Source organism: Rhopilema esculentum, chromosome 8 (assembly GCF_057945365.1).
Source record: "Rhopilema esculentum isolate cy_ngs chromosome 8, ASM5794536v1, whole genome shotgun sequence".
In the NCBI taxonomy this organism is placed as follows: Eukaryota; Metazoa; Cnidaria; class Scyphozoa; order Rhizostomeae; family Rhizostomatidae; genus Rhopilema; species Rhopilema esculentum.
The window spans coordinates 4,933,561-4,954,025 of record NC_142822.1 but is presented as its reverse complement, the minus strand read 5'-3'; the positions used below and the strand labels follow the sequence as shown (position 1 = coordinate 4,954,025).

The window sequence follows — 20,465 nt, the reverse complement described above, 5'->3', positions numbered from 1 at the left end:
CTTTCTAACTCTCCGTAAACTTAGGACTTTGTTCATGAATGGCCTAACTTTTTTCAACATGGCATCTGGCTGGAGGCTTGAATTATAGCATTTGACACATCGCTTGGCAGCTTTAGAGCCTTTCAGCAGCTACCTAAAGGTAAATAGAAATTACTTAAATATATTATCATACCTTTCCAAGAGGTTTTCCAGGGTTTTAAGGCAGCCACTGTTCTTTGCCATTAAATTTGTTTGTAAAAACAATTGCCAGTTTTTGAACCATCGCTGTTTGCTAATGTCAATAAAAGCCTGACATTTTCTGTACTTCGTGTATTGTTTTAAGGGGTATTGCATAAAGATGTTTTTGCATGAAAATACGAAAGGCAGCATAATTTTCAAGTGAAGCAGGCTCATAAATTAAGGATAAAATAAGAGTTCCCCATCTTCATTGAATGGAAAACTTGAACCCTGTATTTACTTGATAAAGTTAAATTATGCCTCGACGCGAGCAAGGAAGGGGACAAATATACAAAGATTTTGAGGTCTGGTGAACTTTCAGTAAGAAAAAACAAAACAGCTCATGCATTGAAAAGATCGCGAATCGTGTCAATTGTTACACGATGCCAAGTCTTGGAAAACTCGTGGCCAGTTCAAACTAAATTTCAAATTATTTGACTCAAAATTTTCCATACTCTATTCTAATGTTCTCGAAAAGCTACGACAAACGTAATGACCCGGCGGCCATTAAATTGAATAAAGAAGCTGAGGCTGTGCGACTGCAATTTGGTACAACGTTTTGTCTCATAAACGAAGATTTTTAACCATGTTTGGGTGCTTTTTCGGCGAATATTCGAAGTTGACGGCAAATGAAGGCTGTCTCACTCACTTTGTTGGCAAATGAGGCCTGAACACCTCCTTAGAGCGAAAAAGCTAGCAATCGCACTGCTTACATTTATCTAAGAATAATCCAGCCTTAGATTTTCGAAGAAATTAGGAACAGTCCACCTAAACTTAGATTTACTGGTTCTTATGAAAAAGAGTGTTTGGCATTTACACTGTCTAGAATAACATGCCCATTTCATATAAAAGTAGCACTTTGCTAATATGCTAATTTTTTGCTGCACTGGAAAGGTGACAGAAACATTTGAAAGTTGAACGGACAGTAGACTTACTAGTTGGAAGGCCCATATAATGCCATCTACACCTGTAAATAGATTGAATTGTCACTGTGTTTATCTATTTGGATTCAAATTGGTATTGTCAAATCACCGAGGCACTATCTGAACTGACATCACAGAAATAGATTCAACGGCCAGTAACTCTTCTACAAATAATGACGAAAAGACGAATTTCAATTTAACTTTACATTGGTTAACAATCGTCTAAACTGGTCCCCTGAATACGCAAAACACATTATGCATCCTGATTTCCTGCGATAGGAACTCTACTAGAAGAAGCCCCAAGCTAGCTATGTCATTAAAGACTGTAAGAGGCAGTCGGAAATTATAAGATTATATAAACATCGATCAAGTACAATACCCTTGAAATGCATCAACTCAACTTCCAGCCTCATTTTGAAAAATTCTTCAATATTTTTTTAAGAGATTTTTGACTCCATATTTGGATGAAGAGCAAGACTTTTAGGATACCTGGAAGTTTTCATTATGTTATTTCTCACGATATTAATTGTATAAAAATTTTATAAGGGATTTGACCTTGTTTTCGACGAGGGAGGTAAAGTTTCACCCGGAACGATTTTTGCGGTCAAATCCCTTACAAGTTTTCGAACTTCATTTCTCCGATAAAATCTGAATACAAGCAAAAACGATATGAAAAATTGATGTTAAAACCGAATCTGAGCTCAAAAAAGCCGTACAATGAAGTTTGGGGTAATTTCCAAAATGAGGACGCAAGTTGAATTGGTGTGTTTGTGGAAAACTTGAAATGCTTTATAAAAAGCGTCAATTTTAGCACCCCTTTCTTACGTAATGTCATGTGGATAGGTGATTATCTTCTTCGGAAGAATGACAATATTAAGATTCGGAAATATCTCTAAATTCCTATGTCATCAAAAGCAGGAAATGGAGTAATAGTCTGTCCAATAAGATTTGTATGCTATTGGTGACGTAGATACTCGTGACATAGGGACGGCCAAGACTCTTAAAGGCAACCAGTGAGAGCTCAAATATAAGTTAATTTTTCCTTTCATGGGAATTTTATGGCTAACAATTTACTATATTTTTTTCTCAAAAGTCAATCGAGCCTTCACTGCCTACAATTGTTTCTGAAAAACTTAGCCCTTAGTTCTTTATTTCTTGACTCAAAGTTCGTAAAAATTTCTAAGCATTTAGTATAAAAAACCAATGAAAAGAAACAACATCCAACTGAGAAGTATTTAAATCCATTATACTCAAGAAGAAGCAAGCGTTTACATAATTGATTACAAACATTCTATCAACAGTATGGTGATCATTATGAACGCTATATAGATAATGGAAAATGTTACTTAAGAATGCATTACAATTTGAAATCATAAATATATAAATCAGACATTTACAAATCGATTCAAACGATTCGCGTTATTTGAAAAATCAATTCTGCTGACACCCTTCGATGCGACACAGTTTTCATGACGCTATGAATGACGGGAATGAGTTTGTCGTCCAGGTCGCCTGTGAGCTCTTGAGGCATCTGTTCTTTGTTAGCTCCAATGCGATACTCGACCTACGTAACAGAAAAAGCAGCGTTCCTTGTTAGTGAATTAGAAAACTCAATTAAATGGTCAGTTGCGACATTAAAGTTAACTAGTAAGGGGGATTGAAATCTTGGAAAAAACTGTTGAGAAAGGACGTAAAAACGTGTCCGGTAGCATGCAGTATGGTCCAACATTTACCACCCCCCCCCAAAAAAAAAAATTAAAATATTTGTCAAAAGCACCACATGACAATCATTTGATCTACAAATAAGCAACAAGAAGTACAGCTATCAGGGCAAATGTACCAGGCAAAACCGATGAATTTCCCAAGAATATCCATAATCTACTCTTGTCCTACATAACTTGCCCCCTTGAAGAAAAACTTGCATTGTCCGAAACTATAGGTCTAGCATTTTTCTTTACGGTGTTTGGTATGTCCAGTATGGAAGCTAGCTAATGGAATGAAAGGTAGTACATCCTCAGCTAGTACTAAGGTAGAATGACGAAGCAATATTTTCTTGTTTTCTTCATTCTTCGTGTTTACTTTTATTATATAAGGGAGGACCAGATGATCATTTGCCTTTTCCCACTATGAATGGTAAAGGTAAACACAGTATATTCCCTCTTGACGTTTCAACTGATAAATCTATATTATATGTATATGAGAAACATATAATTTCTAATGAGAATCTGAGTCTAATCAGTAGCAAGGTCACTCACCGTATCCGAGTCTAGGATCATGCGCAAACCAATCTTCGTCATCTCCAGCGCAACTAAGGTGCTCAAATGCGGTGACAGTGCATTCATACACGCCTTTGCTACCGACGACGTCATCTGACTTAGCTCCTTCGCAGATAACCTTCCAACAGTGTCTCCGTCATTCGGCAAGAAGTATACCTCTTGCCAGTGAATTTTAGCTGGAGATGTGCTCACAGTAAAGTCATAGCTATGCCGTATTCTCATGTTTGTTAATCCATCAAATGGGCTGCCATCGATTGGGCTGGTAGTCCTTGATGAATAAACAGGTCTAAAAAGTTACATACAGAGTACAGAACTGCCAAGTATGCCTACTATCAAAATGCATGTATTCATTTAACGTCAGCGATAACCTTTTCCCTGCTAATAAATGAAGAGTCTCTTTTCAGCAACTCAAAAACTACAATAAAGAGATAATGGGAAAAATGCATACAGGCGGTAGAAGATTTCCAAGGCAAGTAGAGTTCTGAATTACTTAAATATTATCTGTTATGTACAGTTTATACTTTACTTGCATTTAACGAGATTGATGATTCGAAAGATATATTAAGAAACTGAATAATATTTCAACGGTACAACTTTCTATGGGATGTCACCCTTTAAAAATGAAATAAATGCAAATCGGCTACAACAAGTTACAACAACCGGAAGTTCTGAAATTAATCTTCTTCACTTTGCTATGCTCCAATGTACTTTCACATACAAAATCAGCTAAATAGCTTTAACCATGTCATTTTTTAAAAAACGAACCTGGTGCTTGAATCATCACTTGCACCCCAGGATATTTTCAGTTTGGTTACTTCGGACGATCCTTCAACAGCCTCGCCTGCCGGTGTTACCAGATCCTGCATCTCCTTCAGTGCAGTGCGAATCTTTTTCATAGTATCAGAAGTAACCTGCACCATTATTCCGTCTATAAAATACAACAGGAAAATCAACAAAGGTAGCAAACTATATTCAGCTTTATAAGCGGCGTAAGATAAACTTCATTTTTAACTATATCTGAAGTATAGGCATCAAAAAGTGGTTGCCAGTGACACAAGTAAAAAGGGAGTCTAAGGGGAGGGCGTGACTTCCAATGGGACCAACTCTCAATGAATTTAGACCGAAAACTCTAAATGGGTGCTAGCAGGGATATAAACTTTTACTGTTAATGAGAAATTGTATTTACAACTTGCAGAAGATCCGAAACAATACAATCCAGTTTTACAATATGTCACAAAGTTGCAATGATAACGAAAAAGCGAAATAAATCTTGGTACCCGAGTATAAAAACTTGGTAATGAGAACTTTAATGAATATTGAAATTTAAGGCAGTGTGTTCCCGCAGCGAATTGTTGATATAAACAAAACAGTTTGCATCACTCATCGTCATCTCTGGTCGGCTATAAAGCTTATGACTTGTCTATGCCAACCAATTATTAATTTTACACCAGTGAAAATAAAATTGAAATGAAAACAGGTTAAAAGCTCATGGAAAAAGACGACTGCGGTGATAAAGAAGGTACCTTCAACAATGCTCGTTTTTGCCTGCATTCCCGATGGACTTGTTTTCAATGCAGCACTGAAGACAACAAAGCTACAGCCAGTCACTGTGAAAAATAATACATATTATTAACAACTATAAGGGGAACATTTAAGATGCTTCTCAGTCTGTTTACAAAAGCTTGGTGCCAATAAATAGAAAGGGCTTTGGTCCAGTCTTCGAAACTGTAGCTAAAAACTAAGGAGCTATCGTCCGGTGTCTGTGCTCCTATTTCTCTTTAATCTCTCCAATCCTTAATTTCAATCTAAAATTGACAAATCGACAAGTGATGAACTATCTGAAAGAAAAAGACGTTCTCGCAAAATTCTACTCCAGATTTCGAAACAATCAATCAGTTCAAACTGCAACTTTTGAGGTTTAAGATACAAAAGTCTGGAAAGAACCTGTTGAGAAAAAATTAAATGGTATTTATTTTTAATTGTTTTTTTGCTTCTACCTAGCACCCGAAGGCACTTTTCAGGACACTTAGAAGATTTGCTTAGCGAGCAGTTGCCTTGTCCATTCTTTCGATGTGACCACGCCTATTTATTCCTACGTCTGGAAATATAGAGAGCTGGCGACTCTCCTCACTCTGGGTAAAAGTTCGGTCATGTCAGGGACTAAGGGACTTGAATCCAACACCCTTAGGTCTGTAGTCCACGACCCTAACCAATGAGCCATTCGATGTCTCGAGAAATTATAGAAAATCATAGAGTGCATTCAAAAGAAAATTTTCATGTTTTAGCATTTACAAATACTTTCGTTTCATTTACAAATACTTGCATACTGCGTACCAAAGCCGAACGTTAAATGTAAACATCAAGATACAAAACCCTAGAAGTAGGTTCTCCAATTCATAAAAATAGGCTTACTCAAACAGAGTCTTACATTTCTTGTTGCTAGTTCGACAACTAATCGTCTGCGTACTGTGGGTACCATCAGTCTCAACACACACAAGATGGCTGTCTGCCTTGCGATTGAAATTTCCACAAAAGGCCATCACGTTCTCTTCTGATGTATTCAAAACTTTTAATACCTGAAAAAATAAACCAAAGAATTTTTTAAGTAAAAAACAAGACAAGGATTGGCAATTACCATAATTGTTTTCAATAAACTAAAGTTTTTATGTCATAACCTACATGTAACAACTTTTAAATTTCACTTCTGCAATAATCAATGTATCCGAGAAACTCGTATAATCACAAATCAACTTCTTTCTCTAAAAATATAAGACCTTTCATTACAGATTGTATGATGAGATCTAGTTAATGATAAGGAACTTTACAAAAGCTACGAAGGGTCAAATGCAGCAATCCTTACCTCATCATATCGGGTTTGTGGAAATTTTATAGAGGTATCTTTCTTCGTTATCGATACTAGCAGACCAGAAATTCTTGGCAATGTATATTGGAAACTTCGAAAATCCTGAAATGAATAGAAATTATCTTCTAAATCTGCAGTAAAACGTTTCTCTGTGAGCAGTTTAAGCTACATTTACAGAGTTTTTTTGCCATAACAAGTTAGATCATGGAATTGAATACCTTTAACAGTGATATTGCAACTACAACTCCTCTTCATACAATATTTGACGAGATAAGAATTGAGAGAATAAAACTGCACCAATAATTGAAAAAAATGTTCAGACCCTAATTATTTTCAGCTCCTTCAAATTTTTCTAAATATGCTTATATTATTTTCAAAAAAAAACTTGACACTAAATCACATGCATTATTTCATATTACTTTACTTTTTATCTCTCCTGTTAGGCTCTATAAGTCAAGCTCCTGGATAAATAATTAAATTCTATCATCAAGCTGTTATGTCTCCTTGGTAATCAGTTCAATCGGAGGAGTCATCACTCCTGATCGCTAATAATCACTTAATCGCTAGTGCTTCATTCAAAACCCCAGGTAGTATAGAAACATGTAAAGCGATATTTACCATGACTAAAGAAAGTAACTATTACGTCCTCAAACAAAATACATATTTTGAAATTGTAAATATCGAGAAAACATATTGCTTCAGAAAACCCACATACCGCTAATAAGCCGATAATTGTGCGGCCGACAGTATGGAAAACTGGCTCTCTTTCTGTGTGATTGAAGAAAGGGTAGGGGTAACCTAAAAAGAAACACGGAAACGATGATGCTTTTCTGAATGTGGTAATTCCGATGTCACAAAGCAGGCGAAGGCAAAACATAAAATATCGAGGCAAAATTGTAATAAAAACAAGAAACAAATTAAACGTGTTTAAATCACTCTGTATGTGGCAATCAGCACGTTGGTCAATCCCTTCGTTTATAGGATACGTGTTTAAAAATGCAAACTCAAATCAATTATATAAAATTCTTTTTGAAAGAAGAAAAGTTTTCTTTCGTACAAGGTCGCCCGATATGTAGATTCTAAACCAGCAATAAAGGAGATATGTCATGTTGTGAATGCTCCTTTAAAGTTTTGTCAAATTGAATCTGACCACAATTTCATTGCACGAATGAGCAGCAAATTTGAACATAACTTGAAGAAATAATTACAATTTTAGCTTCTAAGACACGATGCTCATTGAAGGACAGAAACAAGACTTTGAAACTAAAGAGCATCATTTTGTTCCTTGCATTTCTTTACGAATTTTTCCGAGCATCAACCAACGTTAAAATTCGAATTGCACCACTTAATCCTAAAACAAAGATTGTTCTTGTGGTAATAGTCTTGGTAAATTGTATTCTTACTTTTGAACTCTGCACCAAGCCTTATAAGAAGTCGCAAAGGCAAGTTCTTGGCCCACGGAACTTCTGACTCTTGGATCCAAATACCAAACATATAAGGGTGGCAAGGTACCATCAGATTTTTCACACACTGAAACAAATTAATTCATATGAATATTAGAGTGAGCAAGAATGGACTAATGAACCTCTGATGTGAAAAAAAGGCGGTGTCTCGAGATATTGTCAGATTTCAACAACTAAAGTCAGAAAAAATTGAGTTGGACTCTAAAATTGAAGGTAATCAGCAAAAACATTAGGATTGGTGATTGGTTTGATGAGAGACGCCAAGCTACGTTTCGTGACTTCTGGGTCAAAGCATTCACTTGGTCCAACCATTACAATTGTAGCCAACAGGATATTTATTACATCAAGATCTACAAACGAAAAATTATATGGCATTGAAGAAATTAAGTAACAAAAAACATTTGGGGAATATGTATATAAACAAGATTCACCTGTACGTTGGGTTTGAATAAAATCATTCCAACATATTTATGGTTGTTTTGCATGTACTCGTCCACAGAAATGTATCCAAAATCTGCTATAGGCTCTCCTAGAATAGAGAAAAAATCCAATTAGTACAATCCTAAGTTGCAGCATTGCTTGTTATGATGTCATTCCCTACATACGAGCTTTGAAGTTGCATGCTCCATAGGTTTCAGTTTCATCATAAAACAAGCAAGAGGTATCATTTTAAAGAATAAAGAGAGGTTGGAGCAATGATAATCTAAAAAACGCAATAAAATCAAACAATGACATTGAAAATTCATTAAATGAGGTTTCATGTATGAAAAGGAATAATTATCAGTCAAAGTAGTCACTGACCATGTTTAGCTCTTTCAAAGATTAAATTAAATTGTTGGAAAACACATTTTAGAAGACGCGGGTCATCGCCTTTGTATTCCAAAACAAACACCTGAAAATAACGTAATGTAATGTAAAATATGTGTAAAAAAAGAAAGGAAAGAAATATCTAAATTAAGTTAGCTTTTTGGGTATGACATATTACATCTTGTGTAACTAACATCTATTTAAATCACTGGCTATTATTTTCGGGCTCATATCAAAAGTTGTGAGCGACTTGACGAAGCTTTCTCAAATATCATGAAACATCAATATCGCACATGTGTTTAAGATTATGCTAGAGGAGACAAAAACTACTCCCTTTAAATTACGCAAATAATAAAAATACAGTAGGCACAGGGATCGCTTTCATGAAAAAGCCAAACAATCTATTTTCAAAATTAGTTTATGGATAGATAGATAAATCCTAAAACATTTTCTTTCCATAATATATAATATAATTTATATTCTCGATATATATATAATTTTGCTCAGAAACTGCGAACTAAAGAGAATATCTCAACGTACGACTTCTTCTTGATTTGAGGCTCCCATTCCATCGGAAGAAAAACACCAGAATTCCTTTCCAATGCAGCAGTCAACTGTTAGCAAATGGTAATAGTTTCAAAGAATTCTATGATTGATACTATGTAATCAGTAGAAAATCAAACGTAATTTATATCCAACATGGTGACTCTATCATAAAATTTCCATTTCAATCCATGGCAGACATGCAAAAGAATATCAACAACAGTACTATTCCTTTTGTGAAATTATACATATAAAATGTAAATAAATATAAAATAAAATATTTATCTTACAAACATGTTATACACACGAAAGCGTGTACATCACTGTCTGTGCATCAGACTGGTTGAAACTAATCCCCATTAATGCAAACACATACAGGCAAACAGAAAATGGAAGCAATTAGGTATGCCAGAGTTCTAGAAGGCCCATGGGGGGCAGCCTTTGTTTATATCTACGGGCAATGCAATTAACAGTCTATTTCATCCCCAGTTGCTAGCTCCTGTCCTTTAACTCCCCTAAATAAATCGAGAGAGAGGATAACTGCCCTTCTTTCAAGACCATAGTATCTAGTTTCTCTGAGGTCGTCCAGCTAGCTGTATTTTTATTTGTAAAGAAAGTAAATTTCGGTTTAAATCTTGAGCCCAGTTTCAATTTATAAAAAGGAAAATGCGCACAAATCGTTTAATCTACTTACGTAAAACAACTTTTAATTTGACCACCAAATTTTTGTTAACCAAAAATGCAACAGGGTCCGCACTTTTATCTGCAAATGAAAAATATCAAGCCGCAGGTTAGGACATGCATGAAAGTTATCAAATTTGATTACAACAAATGATTCAAATTGCAAAGGAAATTTCGAAAATATTTATACCTTTCATTTGATGGAACAAGCTTTTGAGATTAGGATTGTTAATGATCTTCACAACTGCAAAAAATCAAGAATTTACAGATCAGTAATAACTTATTTCGGTTACGAAAACTAATTAAGAATGCATCCAGTATCGAAGAATTTCATTCCCGCTTGTGTGAAATTACCAAACGGGAGTTTATCTAAGGGCATGAAACCACTTAATTATAGGGCTGCTGTAAGAGTCAGTTGAGGCGCCAGCCACTAGGCTCCTGAGGGAGATTTAGAAATTTAGGCCACGTCCATGATTAACTTTTGGTTACGTAAAGGCAACATCACCATGCCAAAATATTACCACTCCCCTAAAATTATCCCATCGAATTTAGACGAAATACGAAGTTGATTCTGCCGAGCGCTGCTATTCCTGAGGGCATCACAATGAATTGCCTAAAATCATAAATTGGAACTCTGGAAATGGGATTGAGCAAGCTAGGATGACGTAAAGTAAGTCGAAACGGTCAAACGACATTACCAGTAGCGGTATCTAATATATATATATATACATACAAACTGGGGAATTCTTACAAATCAGCTAAAGAAAAGGGACTCCCTTTACCGGAACTTATATAAACTACTGAGGGAGAGCGCGGTAGAAGAATCGTTTTACGGCAAGACTGTTTTTCTATTTATTCTTGAAAACAAAGATTGATTAGTTATTGAGATATGTTAATCATTATTCTTTGCTCAATAGGTCAATACTAATTTACAATCTTACAAAAGCTTTTCAAAACACTTTAGATAGGTCAATACTAATTTAAAATATTACAAGTGCTTTTCAAAACACTTTAGTTATACCAACATCATCGAAAAATCAACTAAGATTAAATTTCAAAATTTGAACTGATGCTCGCTCTTTGCTAGAGAGAATTCCAAGCACTTTTTTATAAAGCTACATACCTTCATTTTCAATGCGAAGAATTGGCGGTAGATCTGTTTGGGAGCTGTTAAACATAATGACGACACTTCGATCTGATTCGGTTCTAGAGCGGAACCCAGATCCCCGAGCTGATGATGCAAAGTAACTTGGCGGGTTTGGAGGCCCACTTTGAACTGAAAAGAAAATTGCAACATTGATTTCAAATTAGAGCTCCTTCTTATTCCTTAAAATTGATCCAAGTTTTTTATTGAAGGCAGTGGTGAAGTGTTATAAATCTCATTTACCACTAAGTTTACAGGCTCCGAAACAAAAAGATCTATGACTTCAATTGACATTTATCACTAATAACAAAAGCTGAGAAACTTTAATGTTGATTTAGTACCTGCACTCCCTGGCAGAACTGAGTATTCAGGTGGACTTTCAGGCATATACTGAGGTGGTGTATCAGCAGCAACTGGTGTGGTAGGCTCAGATTCATTTAGTGCAATTGTGTGGCCTCTCCCTGGTACATCCTGGCTCACTGACATTAATGGAAGTGGAGACAAAGACTGGGCTGTAAAATAAAAATTCTACTATTAGAATAAATAATTATAATTCACAATCAGCCTCTCTGTTTTCTTCAGTATGAAAGAGCATTGGCATGCCACAGACAACTCTAAGTGAAAGAGGAAGAGATTCTATAGATTATAGAGAGATGAATAAACAAAGTCTGATAAAACAGTTTTTTACTTTTTATCAAACATTTTCCACCAATTCAGATTTAACAATAATTTTCATATGTGGCTGCTGAATTCAAATTTGACAATATGCCTCCATTAGACAATAGAAATAAATTGCAATATTCTTTTATTTAACAATCAAATTAAGATTTATGATAAGATAGTTATAAAAATATTATATAGTACCCTTGCTAAGGATTTCATAGCATGCTTGGCAAACCCTGCTTGATTTGTAACCAAGATAGGCTAAGTCTGCCTTCATATTGCAGCAGTTGGAGCAAAGAACCTGAAATTTGGTAGAAACGTTTAACTGTAGAAGTGTCAATGAGCATTGTTAGTTGAGAAAATTCAATGTAATCAGAGAAAGAGCAGGCCTTCTTGTATGACAAACAAGGCTAACAAGTGTGGTAAAGACGTCAAGAGTCCATGTGATATTTTTTAAGCTATATAACTGAACAATCTTAAAAAACATGACAAACTGGCACACAAATGAAAGTGAGAAAGAAAGTGAGTGAAGTTTGATTTTTTTATGTTGAATGTATTTCCTTGAGATTTACTTCAAAGATTAAATGTTAAAAGTCTCTAGCTTACCATTATCTAAATACTTAGAGGACAATCATCCCTTTCTTCAAATTGATTCAGAGGTAGCTTGCTAATGGTAAAATATTGATTTATAAACGAATCTACCCTTCAAAAAGTTCTTAGCAAAAAGATAACACCAACAATTCTTACTTTCCCACAGGCTCTGCAGTGGTGCCTCCTCTTCACAACAGTAAACTTAAGGCCACAGTTCATACAACCTTTTGCATCTTTGTCTGGCACCCACTTGGGAGCAAACCATCCCAGTTGGATTTCTTCTGGCACTGGAGGCAGTTCTCTGTCTCCTTCTGCATCAGGAACTCCAACAGAAACTCCTGCCGACCCGTCACTCAATTGCTGATTTATGAAATCTTCAAGTTCTTCACTGTCAGATGTTGACCCAGACCTTGTCCCAAAGTTAGCAGCTGTAGCCCCCTCAAGCTGACTTTCATGATTTTCTGAGTTTCCTATGCTAGATGATGCTTCATTTGAATCAATTGTAATATCTGCCTCTTCATGAAGGCCACCATCTCCTGGAGAAAACACAGGATGCTGCAGTCCAGACACATTGTTTGTTTCTTCATTCAATATTTCATCTGCTAAAAGTTCTGAGATTCTTCTAGCCTCTTCACTCAGTTCATTATTTCCAGGCAAGGGTAAATCAGTCTTTTGACTTTCATTCTCAGTCATTTCTAGAACTTGGTGCCCTGGTTCAAGCGAGGTGATTATGTTGTTAGAGGTTTGTGGGTTTTCAGGAATCTCTGTAGATGGAAGCTCACTAAAGGATGCATCAGTGACTTTGTGATCATCATGGGGCACTGATTCCAAATTTTTCACTTCTTCTGTTACAATGTATGAATGCTTCTCCAAATCAGATTTAAAACTTTGTTCTTCCAAACTCTGGGATAGCTGGTCCCTATGCCTTTCTGGCAACATTTCATTCTCTGAATCAGTACTTGAACAATCCTCACTGTCATTTTTAACAAGCTCAACAAGATACTTTTGCTTTGACTTTTTAGATTTCTTCCTTCTTTTAACAGAGCTTCCACTTGCTATAGCTTGATCAACTTGATTGCCTCTTTGTGGTACATTTGTCCCTTCAAGGCAGCTGTGTGTATCTGGCAAATACGAAGATGTGGCTTGAGGAGTTCCAAAATGTGGTTCTTGTAGATCAAAATTTGGGGAGCTTCTAAGCAGCTCATCGTGCAGTGAATTGACAGATGTATCCAGTGTTTCAACTCTGCTAGAACCAGATTCTGAATTTTCAAGCAGATCAACAGGAACAAAGGTCTTCTCTGTTATTTGAATTATATCTGGTCCATCTCCTTTTGTTTCACTTATAGATTGATAATCAAGACCCGAGGTTCCTGCTACTATGTTATCATTACTATTACTTTGATGTTGTACCTTATTATCATTCTCTGGGTGATCTTGTGGCTGTATCTCATTACATTGGTATTCAGTACTATATTCTCTTGAGCCTTCCTTGTTGCTAAAGTCAGAAACAATTTCCTCTGCAGCCTGGAGAACATTATCAATACTATCTACAGATCCACTTGAACTCCCAGTTCCTGATGCTAGCATCTTAAATTCCCCTGAGTCAAATATCTTTTGATCATTGGTTGTTTCATTTTCATCAGTTTTGCTACCTAAATCAATCAATATATTACTTGCATTGTATGGAATTGACTCAAAATCATATGTATTGTCATTAGGCTGCATCTCCCTAAGTTCATTTGGTTCTTCCGTAACTGCATCTGGAAGTATAGCATCAATGTCTAATTCTTCATTTCCTAAGTATTGATCGGATGGTCTGTTGAAATCATCAAATTCTTCATGTAGCGTAACATTCTGACTAGTTGGTTCACTTTGAACTGCATCTGGTAATAGCTCAAGTAAGTCCTCTATTCCTTCACTTGGGTCTTGGGTTATATCATCATTTTCATGGCTCTCTTGCAGTGAGTTTTGTTTAAAATGTGCAAATCTTTTCATATCACTGTCAATGTTCCTTTGATTAATCAAGACAGTATTATCAACTGCCTTTAAGTGATCTTCATTGTCTTGATAAGTTATAAATTTATCAATAGTGTCACATGGCTCTTCAGCATCTTCTTTTTGATCAAAGACTGGATTTTGAATATCAACACTTTCTTGCTTTCGTATCACTATTCGCTTAATGTCTTTTTCAACTGACCTAAGGTTGATCTCAAATAATCCAGACAGCTGACTATTTCCATCTGATCCAGATACATTCTGCACATTTTCTTCTTGTGTGCCTTCTTCTTCATCAAAATAACTAATAGGGTCCCATGGCTGATTTAAGAGTGACTCGTCAAATTCATCTTCACCTCTATCTACCATTTTGAACTTTAACAAGATAGGTTCTGAAAACTAGTGGCTAGAACTAGCTTTGCTGTCAACCCTGCAATTAAACAAAAAAGTAACTTTAATACAGTAGAAAATTGATTTCAGTTGCATGTATTTATATTTTGTCAGTTTATGTAAATGTGAATTTAAGAAAGCTAAATGATACAGAAAGTTTTATGATACAGGAAACACATGAATGATTTTGGCTTCACATAGTTATGAGCAACATCACCCTATCAGCTGACCAGCGATCAGAGAAGTTTGACCTGCAAGCAAATGCATCTCATTTGAGGTCGGGTGGTGCGGAGCGCCGTAATATAGGGCAGCGGTAATATGGAGAAGTGACTGTTGCCGTAAAATGGGGAAGTCCTCAGAAAAGGCTTTAAACGCGTGTTTTAGTCATTTTCCACTACATTTAACGATAGATCTTCAAGATAAAGTCTATCAAATGAAATATCTCCCAGAGTTTTATCGATTTACTCCTTAAAACTTTCAAAAAATCTATCTTCGACACTCTAGCTCATTTAGGCCCGTCTTTCTTTTGTTTCCTCCACGAATATGAGGTTCATCCGCGCGTCTAACTAACACATTCGCGCGAATATATGACTTCAGTGCAGTAAGATGGAGAAGTACTTTATAAAACACGTAAAACCTTTCAAAATAAAAGCAACAGTAGCAAATTTATTAGCCTGCCACATAATTACGATGCTTGTTGCAAAATTTTAACCAATATATGCGTCTTCCTTGTGTGTTTTGGTAATGGTACTCCCAGCGCCGTAATATGGGGCAGTCGGTTGCAACGCCCCCTGTTAGAATCCAAACTTGATTCATTTTACGCAAAATTTGTCAAAACACAGATTTCATTGCCATTCCATGCATGATATTGGCCAAAATGTTTGTTTTAAACCATAAAAAAGGACAAGCACAGCTTGTCAAAACTAAGAAAAAACAGTGTAATACCAACCTCAACCAGATCACATTGGGCCCTCTCACAAAATCTTGTGTCTATAGGAGATCTTGGATCCAGTTTGTTGTTAGAATAGGGTGCCCAACTTGAAAGGGGCGTGTGTCAGTATAGATATACTTTACTGCTATATATAACATATACATACATGTTGTCTTTTATAATTTTGAGTCCTTGCTAGCTCATCAGCCAATCCACCAGGTAGAGCATTTCGGGGCTTATGATCAGTATGATCAATACGGTTTCAAACAAGCACCCAGGTGTAAAGGAGCATTGGATTCACGTTTGCCAAGTTTGGATTCTAACAGGGGGCGTTGCAACCGACTGCCCCATATTACGGCGCTGGGAGAACGTGACTCTCCCATTGAAAATATAGTGATTTTGGCCAATATCATGCATGGAATGGCAATGAAATCTGTGTTCTGACAAATTTTGCGCAAAATGAATCAAGTTTGAATTCTAACAGGGGGCGTTGCAACCGACTGCCCCATATTACGGCGCTGGGAGAACGTGACTCTCCCATTGAAAATATAGTGATTTTGGCCAATATCATGCATGGAATGGCAATGAAATCTGTGTTCTGACAAATTTTGCGTAAAATGAATCAAGTTTGGATTCTAACAGGGGGCGTTGCAACCGACTGCCCCATATTACGGCGCTGGGAGTACCATTACCAAAACACACAAGGAAGACGCATATATTGGTTAAAATTTTGCAACAAGCATCGTAATTATGTGGCAGGCTAATAAATTTGCTACTGTTGCTTTTATTTTGAAAGGTTTTACGTGTTTTATAAAGTACTTCTCCATCTTACTGCACTGAAGTCATATATTCGCGCGAATGTGTTAGTTAGACGCGCGGATGAACCTCATATTCGTGGAGGAAACAAAAGAAAGACGGGCCTAAATGAGCTAGAGTGTCGAAGATAGATTTTTTGAAAGTTTTAAGGAGTAAATCGATAAAACTCTGGGAGATATTTCATTTGATAGACTTTATCTTGAAGATCTATCGTTAAATGTAGTGGAAAATGACTAAAACACGCGTTTAAAGCCTTTTCTGAGGACTTCCCCATTTTACGGCAACAGTCACTTCTCCATATTACCGCTGCCCTATATTACGGCGCTCCGCACCACGGCGGTTGTCTCATTTTCGTACGACTACTGTAGAATATATATGATTCTGTTGATACTGTGGGTCAGCTGGAAGCACAAGAAATCCAGTATAAGTTTATCAAAATAATATGCCAAAAAAGCTATTATTTCAACACTACAAATAATGTGTGAAATATTAGCAACATTAGATAGCAAATTCTTTAACAAATGTTCCTTTCAGGTCACAGATTATACATGAAACTAGCTTCACTCACGAAAATGTTATCGTATGCAAGTAGTGTGGGAGATCTAGAAATTAGGACACTCGTAACCTACGCTTAAAAACGAACGCTAAAGGGTTTGATAGGCCAATGGCCTCCTTATCCCTCATTATATCATATTATTATTATTATTATAAAAACAAACAAGGTCAACAGTTACCAAAACAAAAAATAGTTCATTTTAAAATAATATTTCCTTATAACCTATTAATAAGATTCCGATTTTCTTGCTAACAACGAATTACAACAGTATCAAGACCCACATTAACCACATTCCTTTTAACAAATAATTAGTCATCGAGATGCGTTATCTTTCGAGTCCCACGCAATTACTGGCGCTGACTCGTCGGGCCTACTTCTCCCTGTGATATGTCTAGAGAGCGACAGGGTTTTTTATAAGATGCAATAACAACACCAGGCAAAGGCTTTGCCGATAGATGTTGTCTTACCATCAGCTTTTGGCAATCTTCTCACGACTTCGTGTCTTTCATCTGTTATTTCATCACTGTTCTGATTGCGTTCGCCTCCCGTGGGGTTGTTGTTGTCAAGCTCCTGCAAAGTAACAGAACATGCGCACCAACAGACATACCTCGGCGCCGACTGTGCACATTCGGCGCATGAGTAGTAGTGCGTTAGATATGTAACAAAAATCACTGTGATTGTGCAGATTGTGTTAAAAGTCTGAAACTTCGCATATAAGCTCTTATGGATATAAGAAGTATTTTAAGAGTTGGAGGCAGCATGTAAAATGGTTTTGTGACGTAGTTATGACGTCATATGGAGTTTTTACTGATATGGGGGTAAACACTGAAAAGCTTCGTTCCAACTACGAATTTGTTTAAGTTCAAGGATAAGATGCAACATATTCGGCAACATTGAACGTTGAATAATATTTTATCTTTTTAAACTGCACACTTGCGCATGCGCGAGTCTCTTTTTCGTGTGATAATGAGCCTTGCCTTGACCTTATTTACGGAAGACACGTGATGCGAACAAACAGGACTTTTGATATGAAACATTGCGCGTATTTTTTTTTGAGATTTGTTTTGTGTGTTCTCCCGCTGATATTGCTTTGTATTCATTATGCATGTTATGATTGATATGCGTAGAAATTTCTAGAATGTTCGATTGTTGTCTCGTAAGTATGATGTAATCGCTATAGCTATTTTTGTAAATTGACGTGATGATAATTAGTATAAATAGAGGTTGTGTGCTCATAGCGAGTAGTTTTTTGGTGATGGTTTGAAAGTAGAGTTGGAATCGTTTGAGTGATAATTCGGCTTATATAGAAATAAAACAGGCTTGACTATTTTTCTTCGTGGCCGCTCTTTTTGTTGCTCGAGCTAACTCTTTGTGTTTGGAGCCGAATCGTGTTCATGAGAAGCAACATGTGGAACTAGGAAAAGGAAGACGAAAAGGTTTCTATTTACATTCCTAATGAGTAACACACATTCAGCCTTTTCTCGGAGAAATGGCAATAAACGTGTCATTTTGTAAATAAGCGTCATTTTTATTGGTAATTAATATATACACTCATTTTTTTATAAGAAACAAAGGTCGATGTTGAGTACTCCAGTTTCTGAATGTTCTGGAAATTTCAATACTCATTTTTTCTTAGGAGTTTCTTAATTATGATGTCATGAATGATGTTATGACATGTTTGTGACTTTTTTTATCACGTCAAGAGATTCGCTTCCGTTCCGATGCTGTATTTAGATATGGGAAGTATATTTTTATCCCTTGTGCCTCATTTCTAGGCCATCAGGGCATTCATGTTCTTGGATTATACAAAACTTCATTGTTCTCAGTTTTATCACGATTTAATAGTTTTTTAATCTCTTTTCTTCGAGTACTGAAGTTTCTTAATTTTTCCTGACTGTCCAGTACACGTTTCTTATAGTCAGTTTGTTATAAAAAAATGAGTGTGTTCATTTAGGTTTATTGTAAATAGTTGGTATAGATTAGTTTTATAAGAACTATGAAATTACAAGCTGTAAATAAATTGATGGTGATGATGAAATCGATTCCAATCAATTCTTTGTTTGCAGGCTTGAATAAATAGTAAGCACAAAAACAAACATTAATGGAAACTGAAGACGAAGATAATATAAATTGGGACCTCTGCATCATTTGCCAAAACGAAACAAAAGAGAAACTTCAGTGCCCTGCCAATGAAACTCATCTGCGTTGTAATATTGGCAGCGGTTATGCCACACTTTCTAGAAACTTAAAGGAATTCGCAAAATTGGGAGTTAAAACAATTGCTGCTGAAATTTTTGACAACTCAAATCTCGAATCCATTCTTTTGCTGAATAAAGGGAAATGGCACAAATCTTGCAGCTTGAAATATAATAATACTAGTCTTAGTAGGCTGCGTAAAAGGTCACTCCTAGCAACTAATGAAGATGATGTATCACTTCTTGATTCCAGTGTCAGAAGAAAATCTTTGCGTCAGTCAGGCGAATCTCAAGGAAGAGAGTGTCTATGCTTTTTTTGCGACCAGCCCTCTTCTGAAAAAGAATCTTTGCACGAAGTCATGACTTTACAAGTTGACAGTCGAGTTCGCAAAGTAGCTACTATGACTCAGGATAAAAGGATCCTAGCAAAGCTTGCTGGTGGCGACATGGTTGCAATAGAAGCAGCATATCATAGACGATGTTTAGCATCCTATTATAACATTGAAAGGAGCAATGAGAAATCTAGCGAGCCTTCATCTGAAGCTATTGTGCAAGGTATTGCATTAACTCAAATTCTCAGATACATTGACGAACAAAGGGCAGAGGGAAGACAGTCAATTTTTAAGCTATCAGATTTAGTTAGATTGTATGCTGCGACTCTGAAAGACCTTGGCGTTGAGATAGAAGAAAGAATACATAGTACCCATTTGAAGAACAGGATCCTTGCAACTGCACCGTACCTTGAAGCTAGAAATAGTGGAAGGGAAGTTTTCATTGGTTTTCAAGAAGATATCGGTGATATTTTGCATTGTGCCTATAAAGAAGATGGTGATGAACAAGGTAGACATCTTGCAATGACAGCTGAAATACTACGGGATGAAATCTTTAAGTCAAAATCAAGATTTGAGGGATGTTTTAGAGAAGAATGTCAGCAGAACGCAGTACCAAATACACTACTCACACTGATCAAGATGATTTTAAACGGCCCAGGAATGGCAGGTAAATCAGAAATGGAAAACGAAAATAGGATGCTCGACGATCAAGCAGCATTATCTATTGCTCAACTGATAGTGCATAATTCCTATAAACGAAGAAGGCAGTCATGCAGCGGTGGACAGGAGCATCGAAGTAAAGATCGTGAAACACCATTACCAGTTTACGTTGGACTAAAGATTTACTCAAATACTAGGAAGGCTGGTTTAGTGGATGAGCTCTTTAAGCTTGGGCTATCCATTTCATATAATCGCGTTCTTGAGATAGAAAATGCTATTTGTGTTGCTGAATGCAATAGGTTTAGAGCAGATGGTTTAGTATCTCCACAAGAATTAGTTAAAGGCGTTTTTGTGACTTCAGCCTATGATAATTTGGATCATAATCCAACTTCTACAACCTCAGAAAACTCGTTTCATGGA

The 20,465-nt window shown here is 36.3% G+C and overlaps 1 protein-coding gene across 2 annotated transcripts; it reads right to left on the bottom strand.

Annotated features, from left to right (window-relative positions):
- Window positions 1-63: 63 nt before the first annotated feature.
- Window positions 64-17,444, bottom strand: LOC135694905 (uncharacterized). 2 transcript variants are annotated; one of them, XM_065213787.2, is made up of 18 exons: window positions 17,326-17,444; window positions 12,327-14,595; window positions 11,781-11,880; window positions 11,258-11,428; window positions 10,896-11,048; window positions 9,963-10,016; window positions 9,786-9,854; window positions 9,089-9,162; window positions 8,543-8,633; window positions 8,173-8,270; window positions 7,682-7,808; window positions 6,994-7,076; window positions 6,276-6,380; window positions 5,844-5,991; window positions 4,939-5,022; window positions 4,181-4,343; window positions 3,395-3,701; window positions 64-2,703 (listed from the first exon to the last, which is right to left on the bottom strand). In XM_065213787.2, the coding sequence occupies exons 2-18, from the start codon at window positions 14,532-14,534 to the stop codon at window positions 2,545-2,547; spliced, it is 4,194 nt and encodes a 1,397-aa protein (XP_065069859.2). In that variant the 5' UTR covers window positions 14,535-14,595; window positions 17,326-17,444; the 3' UTR covers window positions 64-2,544. The 2 variants fall into 2 exon arrangements, with proteins under 2 accessions (XP_065069859.2, XP_065069860.2); XM_065213788.2 differs by having other exon boundaries at window positions 3,395-3,683.
- Window positions 17,445-20,465: the final 3,021 nt, after the last annotated feature.